Raw genomic sequence first — 10,517 nt, 5'->3', positions numbered from 1 at the left:
ATGGTGCATGCCGCTTGTGTTGAGAGGTGCGTTGAATCCCTGGTGAAAGTCGTGTGAAAGGACCTTTACTTTCACTTTATCTTTATTTAGCTCTCTTTTTCTCCTGGACTTTCAGGCCAATAATCTGGTGTTTCACACAGCTGTGGAGCACTTCAGAAAGAGCAAGAATTCTGCAGAGGGAGGCACAAACAGCAAGCAGCTAAATGGAAGCGGCTCCCTGCCCCATATTATCATCTCCAATGTAGAGCATGACTCCATCAAACTCACAGCTAAACACTTGTTAAAAGAGGGCAAAGCAGGTTAGCAGACCTGGGTTTTATGTCTAAAACTTTAAATGGAGGCATTTTTCTCCAAAGGTTTAGCTTGAGAAAGTGGGTATCACTTCATTGTACTCCTGTAACTGGGAATATTGCATCCAAAACGTGTCCTTTGCTATTTGTTTTAAAATATGAATATGACTAAAGATCTTTGTGCTCTGATTTGACCTGATTGAATTCTCGTTGTAGATGTCACATTTGTGCCCGTTTCCAAGGTTACGGCACGGGTGGAGGTTGAGGATGTCATTGCAGCGATTCGTCCCACCACCTCCTTGGTGTCGATCATGCTGGCCAATAATGAGACGGGCATCATTATGGTGAGAATGTTGCCTTGACAACAGTCCCAGTGATGTATTGGACTATTTCATATAGTTAAACAATCACACAACTGTGTTTTGGCCATTGGGACGAGGCTTAATTGCGAGCGTGATATTGCTTTTATACAACATTTCATAAACATGATGTTAATAAAGATTAACTTACATTGTAGACACAGTATGGCTATTTAACTTTTGCTTTGCCAATAAAAATACAGTAGTTTTTTCGGCCATGATTTAGCATAAACACTTAAAGTAACCAATGGGATTCTCCTTTCAACAGCCAATTAAGAATATTTGTCAGAGGGTGAGGGAAGTAAACAAACAGAGGGCAGCATCGGCTCCCAAAATCCTCCTGCACACCGATGCAGCACAGGCTATTGGAAAGATACGAGTGGATGCACATGAGCTGGGAGTAGACTATATTACCATTGTAGGACACAAGGTAAGTAACAAGAGATGCTGTTGATATATCATATCTCTCCAAACAAAGAAAATTAGAGATGCCAATCCTGCTAATGCTGTGTTTCAGTTTTATGGCCCTAGAATTGGCGCTTTGTTTGTGAATGATCCTGGAACCACAACCCCGGTTTACCCTCTGTTTTTTGGAGGAGGACAAGAGTGCAACTTCAGACCAGGGTATGACATGGTTTATTGTGTGATGGGGTTTCATGTATAGGTGATTAATTATTGAACAGAATTAAAACAAGTATGTTACTGACTCTGAAATCAATACTGTTGTTATCTCTTTATTTCTCAGAACTGAGAATACAGCAATGATAGCCGGTCTGGGAAAGGTAAAACCCACTTTGTATCATAAGCGTCATTTATTTCTTACCTAATTTTTAGAATAAGTTGACTGTTTGGACATGTAACATGGGTAACTAGATTTATTTATTTATTTATGGTAGTAAGGTGACTGTTTGTACATGTATAACTGTAAAAAATAATTATTTTCAGTGCTATGTTGCCTAAGCTTGTAACATGCAAATTTGTTTTACATAATTTTTTTTTTTTGGGAAAAGGCTGCAGAATTGGTAAGTTCAAATCTAGCAGAGTATGAAGCCCATTTCCTGGACATCCGATGTTATCTGGAGCAGAAGCTGCTTGTAAGTCCTGTTTCTGCCTTATAGCTGACTGGTACAAATGTTTCAGTGGACATTAAATGTAGCCTGTATTTATATAGAGATTTCTTTTTTTGTGTGTATTTATTATTCTTTTTTTCTTTTTTTATTGCATTGAAAATTTTAGGCTGTCTTTGGAAAAGATACGATTCGTTTTAACAGCCATTTTCCTGGCTCAGACATTTTGCCCAACACATGCAATGTGTCCATTTTGGGAAGGGGACTTCAAGGTGAGTGAATGGCCATTTTCCAACCTTGCAATTTGTCATAGTACATGAATTGAATATGTTTGTACATACTGATATTTATAGGTGCACAATGTCACTTACATGTGTAGTGCACATATGTACATTAAATATTCATCACAGATATGATATATTTAAGCTTGATTTAATGAAATTTCCTAAAACAACATCAGTGAAGTTTTAATTTATTTGTTGTTTGTTTGTTTGTTTTTACACACGTGTTGGTCAGAAATGGGTCAGGTCTTGACCCTGCAGATTTGTAAAAGCTTTTGTGAATAATTGATGAGACTCCCCCCTGCTGTAGGACGTAGAGTGCTGTCCACCTGTAGGAGGTTGTTGGCCAGTGTGGGTGCTGCCTGCCACTCAGACAGAGGAGATCAGTAAGTCATCTGTACTTACAAGGAAAACGTTTGAAAGTTTTTTGTATAAGTACAGGTGTGAATTTTCACCAGTGTTGTGTGAAATCCGGCCCATTGAACCCCTTATGTATGTATGTATGTATGTATGTATGTATATTTGAAATACTAAAATATAGCTTAACAATTTATATATATATATATAAAAATATACATACTAATGATGCTTACTGGCAGAGGATACAATTTTTAGGTTTTTAAATAATTAGAGCACTCAAAATCAAAAGTAGCTGAACACATCTATTCTGGATCACACCGAGTAGTGTATACTTTGAAAGGCTTGTGCACTTAACTGTGCTCTAGATGGAGCAGAGCATGGAAAATCCTTAATGCTTTTTGCTGCAATTTTGTTATGTGCTTTCATTTCCTTAGACCTTCCCATATTCTTCTAAACTGTGGGATTCCATATCATGTGGCTACCAACGCTTTGAGGATCAGTGTGGGTAGAAGTACCTCCCGTGAAGATGTGGACATTGTCGTGGAGGATCTGAGAGACACCGTAGAGCAACTGGAGCGGATGAACTAGCACCATGGATATTGTACCTGCTTATGTTTGTATATATATATATATACACACACACACATGCATACATACATACAGTGGTGTGAAAAGATTTCTGCCCCCTTCCTTTTTTTGTAATTTTTTGCATTTGTCACACTTAAAAGATTCAGATCATCAAACACATTTTAATATTACACAAAGATAATGCAAGTAACTGCAAAATGCAGTTTTTAAAAATTGATTTCTTTTATTAAGGGAAAAAAGCTGTCCAAACCTACCTGACCATACGTGAAAAAGTAATTGCCCCCTAAATCTAATAACTGGTTGTGCCACGCTTTGCAGCAACAACTGCAATCAAGTGTTTGCGATAACTGGCAATGAGTCTTTCACATCGCTGTGGAGGAATTTTGTCTCACTCTTCTTTGCAGAATTGTTTTAATTCAGCCACATTGGAGGGTTTTCGAGCATGAATGGACTGTTTAAGCATCTCAATCGGATTTAAGTCCGGACTTAGACTTGGCCACTCCAAAACCTTAATTTAGTTTTTCTTGAACCATTCAGAGGTGGACTTGCTGGTGTGTTTGGGATCATTGTCCTGCTGCAGAACCCAAGTGCGCTTGAGCTTGAGGTCACAAACTGATGGCCGGACATTCTCCTTCAGGATTTTCTGATAGAGTGCAGAATCCATAGTTGCATCAGTTATGGCAAGTTGTCCAGGTCCTGAAGCTTTAAAGCAGCCCCAGATCATCACACTACCACCACCATATTTGACTCTTGATATGATGTTCTTTTTATGAAATGCTGTGTTGGTTTTACGCCAGATGTAACGGGACACACACCTTCCAAAAAGTTCAACTTTTGTCTCATCAGTCCACAGAATATTTGCCCAAAAGTCTTGGGGATAATCAAGATATTTTTTGGCAAATGAGAGACGAGCCTTTGTGTTCTTTTTGGTCAGCAGTGGCTTTTGCCTTGGAACTCTCCCATGGATGGCGTTTTTGCCCAGTCTCTTTCTTATTGTTGAATCATGAACACTTACCTTAATTGAGGAAAGTGAGGCCAGCAGTTCTTTAGATGTTGTTCTGGGTTCTTTTATGACCTCCTGGATGAGTCATCACTGCACTCTTAGAGTAATTTTGGTTGGCCGGCAACTCCTGGGAAGGTTCACCATTGTTCCAAGTTTTCTCAATTTGTGGATAATAGCTCTGACATTGCAGTTCTTTCATGATTTAACAGGAGGGGGCAATTAATTTTTCACGTAGGGCCAGGTAGGTTTGGACAGCTTTTTTTCCCTTAATAAATGAAAACATCATTTAAAAACTGCATTTTGTATTTACTTGCATTATCTTTGTGTAATATAAAAATTAGTTTGATGATCTGAATCTTTTAAGTGTGACAAATATGCAAAAAATTTAAAAAAACAGGAAGGGGGCAAAAACCTTTTCACACCACTGTAAATACATACCAAAAAGGACACATTTATTGAATGGTTTTAGTTTACAGCTATGGGGCTTTGCACATAGATTAGATGGTGTGTCATGAGCATAGAGTTCAGGTTTCAGGGTCATTGTCAGGTTGCACTACATTGATCTAAGAGCTCTTTATTTAGCAGAATATAATATTTAATGTAAATTTTATTTGCTTTGCAAAAAGATTAGATGGTGTTTCATGAGTATAGAGTTCAGGCTTCAGGATCATTGTCTGGTAGCACTACATTGAGCTTGTTATTTAGCAGAATATATTTAACGTAACTTATTTGTTAAAGCATATTTCATATATGGAACTTCAGGGAATTTAGCTGATAAATAGTTAAAAAATAAGTGGCTTGCATATGGGGGTGTGTGATATGTACAGTCTACAGTAATATCATAATTGTTTTTTAACAACGTGTAAGCTGACATTATAGAGTATCACTTACTTTGCAAAAAGTGATTGAATCATTTATTTCTGTCACTGTGGGAAACTAACCAACCGCTGCACAAAATACAAAGAATATGAAAGTAATTTTTCCACGACAGAAAAAAAAATGCACTGCGAAATATTGTTACCAGCAAAATTACATTAAATATCAATTTTTCTGGATATTGCACACCCCTACTTGCATATTACTGTTGGCTTTGTTCATGGTCGTTTCAGGTCAGAGTTCTTTTTAACAGGGAGTTTTAGTTAATTGGTTTTGGTATTTAGGGGTCAGTTTGCCCCTCCTGATTTGATATTAAATACACTGTGATCTTTTGTATTTTTTTTAAAACGGTTTCATAACTGAATGATGTCAATTGTTCTAATTATGTTGTAGATATTTTACCCTATTTTTCAGGGAACAATAGAGTCCTGTTCATTTTAACTTGGCGGCTGCACTTGGGATGTGATGGAGCGTGCACGTGAGACCGAGATATCTGTTACCAGTACAACAAAGCTGCAACAGCATTATTAAATGAGCTAAATGGACTCTCTTTAACATCACAGTGCTGATCTGATCTCCCCTGATGCTGAATCATTAAAGTTTAAATGCTTTAACCAAACTGCTCCATTCTAATCCCTTGACCTCTTTCCAGAGACACTCTTGGCTATTCAGACAGAAATTAATATTTAACATGTGAAAACGAGGCTCACTGTAATCTCTAAATACATGCCACATGCATGCACACCAGTTTTAGTAGGTCTTCAGAGGCCAGTTCTCTCATTACTCTGGTGTCTGCTGCCAGAGACGAGGGCAACCATGTGCAGGTTGGTAAGCGATCACAAAGGCAACGGCTGGGCCACGATGAGCACTGGTGCATTGTGACGTCTTTCATTACCTTTACAGCTCACCGGGCCAGACCTTCTCCTCTCCTCCGCTCACACAATCCCGCCAGCTGGCAGACGGTTAGGTGTCGGCTTCCCCTGTGTGTGTGCATGTGTGGTGTGGGGGGTAGGTTGAATTGCCCGAGACAGTGTCCGGATCCAGTCAAAGGCAGCTTCTGCAGGTGCAGAGAGGCAGGGTTAACATGGTGCTCCAAAAGGCCATTGCTGCAGCCCGGGATGGTGACCTACAGAGCCTCAGGGAGCTTGCCGAAACTGGATGTCTTACAGGCGCCACTGTGGATGCTCAGGGTGCGGGACTGGTGCACCATGCTGCACGCTGTGGTCAGCTGGACTGCCTTTGCTTTCTGGTGACGGAAGCAGGGCTGGCTGCTGAAACGAGGGCCCTTAATGGAGCAACACCTGTCCATGATGCTGCAGCTACAGGTCACACCCGGGAACTAAAGTGGCTCGTACAGGTTGCAAGATGTAATGTACAGGTGAGTTGAGAGGTTATGGAGCTATGGGGGTGTTAGCACAGTGGTGTGAACAGAGTTGGATCAAGGGTTGCTTTTCAGATGGGTGATTTACTTTCTTCCGAAGACAACAAAAGATGAGGTTAGGAAAGATGTTAATGCTGTGCCATACAATCAAAGTGGATGGTGACCAAGGATTGTCAAGCTGCAACAATGACAAAAACCACCATAAAAGTAGTCCAAGTATGTCTTATTTTCTGTTATCCAAGTCTTCTGAAGCCATTTGATCATTCTGTGTGAGGAAAAGATGATTAAAATGACCAGATGGCCTGTTTCCACTCAGTACAAATCTGTCTGTCTGCTTGTCTTGTTGGTAAAGGCTATTTGCACTAACTCAAAGGAAACCAAGCTTAGATAAACCACAAAATAAGAAACCAACCCAAGGTAGCTGGGGCAGTGGCGTGGAGACTAAGGACTATGGATTTAGCCTTTGACACGACTGACCCATATTAATATCTGTATTTTTCAGATCCCATTCTTCTTTTGCACAATGCATATCAGCTCAGAGAATCTTTTATTTAAAAACAATAAATAAATAAATGTGAAAGAATTGCCTAACGGGCATTTAATAGTAGGAAAAAGGTCCCAATAACACATCCATTTATGATTTTAATAATATTCAGTCTTTTATGTGATTGTATGTCTGCAATACACTGAGATGCAAATATTGTCTGCCACTAATTGCACTAGGTATACAGTGAATTTTTTTCATTTTGTCTTGCTGTAGCCTTATGTTAAACTGCTTTAAATGACCTTTTCCCACATCAATCTTAATACACACCATAATGACAAAGTAAAAAAACAGATCTGTTGTAACATTGACATTGAAGAGGGGAGGGGGGCAGGAAAAGTCTGCAAGTCAGGACTCGAATTCGGGAAGCCCAAAGCACAACTGCACTATACTGTATGTTGGAGTGCTGCCCACAAGGCTTTTGGTGCCGACTGATAATGCATTTTCAGTGGTTAGGGCTATACTTTATATAGACGGGTGTGTGCCTTTCCAAATTATGTAAAATCAGTTGAATTTGTCTCAGGTTAACCCCACTCAAAGTGTAGAAAAATTTCAAAGTTGATCCAGTAAAACTGGAATACTTCTAAGCTAAATTTTAAGGGTCACAGAAAAGAGTATGAATACTTATGGAATGTAATTATTTTATTTTATTTTTTTAAATGTGCAATTATCACAAATCTGCTTTTTGTTTTGTCACTGTGGTGTATGAAGTGGAAAAAAAAGGTTTATTTTTAGATTAGTATGTTTTCTACAGAAGACCGTTTCATACAGGTTTGAAAATGCACGAGAACTACCAGCAACACCTGCTCAAAATATAGCACCTTACAAAATAAGTAGTTCACCCGCTACAGGAACCGTAGAATGGTGTGATTACATCACTTTCCCTTGCTCTGTTTACTCTTTGCTCAGTAGTATTGCATGACCACTGTAATCGTGACCAGATGGATTAGAGGGGGCTCAATCTAACCATTTACAGTGTTTGTTTACCAGGGAAGTACAGGCCATACTGCTCCTCTGAAACCCCCCACCCCCACCGCCCTTCTCACACTAATGCAAGCCGGCTCTTTTAACATTGACAACCTCTTGATCTAATTTACAACCAGCTGTGCTGTGTTAAAGTAGATGTTTTAAGTGCCTTGTTATCATCGACTAAAGTGATAACAATTCTTGGTTGGTGGTCTTTCTGGGAGTTCATCTGTTTTTTTTTTTTTAAAGCTTGTGCTTGCCAAGGTGAGGTCAAAGTTGTATGAGGTTGAATTATTAATGAGCATTTCCTTGGTCTGATTAAATAAAGATGGCTACACTAATTTGATCACATTGGCGGTGTAGAGGAGTGATGGCCCGTTGAGGAATGGGGTCTGTGTCAGCACTCCGCAGCAATAGATTTATAGTAGAATGGACATACACTGTACACAATACACACTGTTGCTATGATGACCTCATGAAATAAACTCTATAAAATCGAATGTTCTTTCAGCTTATGACTCAATGACAGCTCTTTACCAAAGTGTTGGCTCATGATTTTAAGTGGCTGTATTTTTACTTATTAAAAAATAATAACAAATAATAATACTCTTTCCTTTAGTTTCCTCACTGCTTAGTCAAACTGTATTTGTTAAATTTATCTTCTGTATTGTGGTAGTAAAAAGTTTGGATCATCATATAATGGCATAATTGCCAAATGAACTGGGGATAAAACTCTAGTAAAGCTTGTGCTTGCCAAGGTGAGGTCAAAGTTGTATGAGGTTGAATTATTAATGAGCATTTCCTTGGTCTGATTAAATAAAGATGGCTACACTAATTTGATCACATTGGCGGTGTAGAGGAGTGATGGCCCGTTGAGGAATGGGGTCTGTGTCAGCACTCCGCAGCAATAGATTTATAGTAGAATGGACATACACTGTACACAATACACACTGTTGCTATGATGACCTCATGAAATAAACTCTATAAAATCGAATGTTCTTTCAGCTTATGACTCAATGACAGCTCTTTACCAAAGTGTTGGCTCATGATTTTAAGTGGCTGTATTTTTACTTATTAAAAAATAATAACAAATAATAATACTCTTTCCTTTAGTTTCCTCACTGCTTAGTCAAACTGTATTTGTTAAATTTATCTTCTGTATTGTGGTAGTAAAAAGTTTGGATCATCATATAATGGCATAATTGCCAAATGAACTGGGGATAAAACTCTAGTTTAAAAGACGTGTCAAGATTTAAGAAATTAACTCTTTGAATACATGTTGGTTTAATATGGTTTTGAAAACGTTTATACAATTTTCAAGATGTAATGTCTTTAAAAATGTCATGTGGTATAACAAAGTAAAAGTGATAACATATTTTACTTACATTTTGAATATACATAATTTTCAAAAATGTTTTTAAATATATTTGTCTAGGTAAAAAAAAAAATATTTTATTAATTCATAAATATCACATTTGACCTCATGAGGTGGGTTGCAAAGGGGTGGAAAACGATCTGGACTCAGGCCAGCCCCGTTATTCACAATCTGCTGAACTTCATGGTGCATTTTCGCGAGGTGTTTGGAAGGACAGACGGAGATACCGCCGTGGGAGAGCAACTCTACCATTTGCAACAGGGTACCATGTCAATTGCTGAATACTCGCTGAAGTTCAGAACTCTCGCAGCAGCAAGTGGATGGAATGAGAGATCGCTGCTGACTACTTACCGAGAGGGGCTGGAGCCCCAGCTGCGGTTATAGCTCGCTGCATATGCTGATTCATTTGGATTGGAAAAATTTATTCAATTGTCTGTCCGTTGTTCAAACCGCATGCAGTCCTGTTTAGCAGCAACACCAGTCCCCACCACAACCTCCTCCCTCCGCCGACCAGAGCCCGGTTACCCTCCAGAACCAGCACCAGAACCCATGATCGTGGAGAAGCAACGATTATCTTCCGCTGAGCGGCAGAGAAGGCTGACCCGGGGTCTTTGTTTATATTGTGGAACTCAAGGGCATATGATCTTGACATGCCCCCTTCGTCCTCCACGTCCCGTGGTGAGTGTGATTCAGCCTGATATCGTTAAGATGGAACCACTCACTACCTGTGTAATGCTTACTGCCTCTGATGTTTCTATTTCAGTATCGACCCTTATCGACTCCGGGTCAGCAGAAAACTTCATCTCCAGAAACCTCTGCCGCCAGCTCAAGTTACAAGCTACCGCCACTGAAACTGTCTACCAGGTCCAGTCGATAACTGGTAAACCACTATGTCGCCGACATGTATGATATCGTGTGGGCCCCATCACTCTTCGCCTGGGTCAACTTCATACGGAAGACATCTTCTGGTTCTGGAAGGGTCTACGGTGGACATCGTCTTAGGGCGCCCGTGGTTGGTAAAGCACAATCCCATTCTGTCCTGGAAGACGGGAGAAGTGTTGAAGTGGGGCAAGGATTGCTTCCCAGTCTGTTTCCCCGTGACTCCATCACCAGCCAAGAAACTCATGGGGGTCCTTCCCGTGAATTCAACCTCTGTTGAAAGCAGGGGCGTAGCCATCATTTCAGAAGTGAGGGGGACAGAAATGATATATATATAAAAACATTACAATATAACATTTCTGTAATCTATATAACCTATCAGTCAACAGTTTTTGAACAGTAAGCTTTTTAATGTTTTATAAAGAAGTCTCTTCTGCTCACCAAGCCTGCATTTATTTGATCCAAATTACAGCAAAAGCAGTAATGTTGTGAAATATTTTTACTATTTAAAATAACTGCTTTCTATTTGAATATATTTTAAAATTATT

At 39.4% G+C, this 10,517-nt stretch overlaps 1 protein-coding gene across 1 annotated transcript; it reads left to right on the top strand.

The window, feature by feature from the left end:
* On the top strand, window positions 1–2,985 carry LOC107552249 (selenocysteine lyase-like). The gene is made up of 10 exons (XM_016234106.1): window positions 1–42; window positions 116–299; window positions 507–634; window positions 918–1,079; window positions 1,167–1,273; window positions 1,395–1,431; window positions 1,660–1,743; window positions 1,886–1,988; window positions 2,308–2,383; window positions 2,792–2,985. The coding sequence occupies exons 1-10, from the start codon at window positions 1–3 to the stop codon at window positions 2,943–2,945; spliced, it is 1,077 nt and encodes a 358-aa protein (XP_016089592.1). The 3' UTR covers window positions 2,946–2,985.
* Window positions 2,986–10,517: the final 7,532 nt, after the last annotated feature.

This window comes from Sinocyclocheilus grahami, unplaced genomic scaffold (genome assembly GCF_001515645.1).
Source record: "Sinocyclocheilus grahami isolate Dianchi unplaced genomic scaffold, SAMN03320097.WGS_v1.1 scaffold444.1, whole genome shotgun sequence".
NCBI classification, from domain to species: Eukaryota; Metazoa; Chordata; class Actinopteri; order Cypriniformes; family Cyprinidae; genus Sinocyclocheilus; species Sinocyclocheilus grahami.
This window is presented reverse-complemented; position numbering and strand designations above follow the sequence as displayed.

What these genes read in the sequence shown, in the direction of transcription:
- LOC107552249 (XM_016234106.1), top strand. Translation starts at nt 1, where the DNA reads ATGGTGCATGCCGCTTGTGTTGAGAGGTGCGTTGAATCCCTG. An exon ending in ATGAGACGGGCATCATTATG is followed by an intron (nt 635 to 917) that starts GTGAGAATGTTG and finishes TCCTTTCAACAG; the next exon opens with CCAATTAAGAATATTTGTCA. An exon ending in CACTCAGACAGAGGAGATCA is followed by an intron (nt 2,384 to 2,791) that starts GTAAGTCATCTG and finishes TCATTTCCTTAG; the next exon opens with ACCTTCCCATATTCTTCTAA.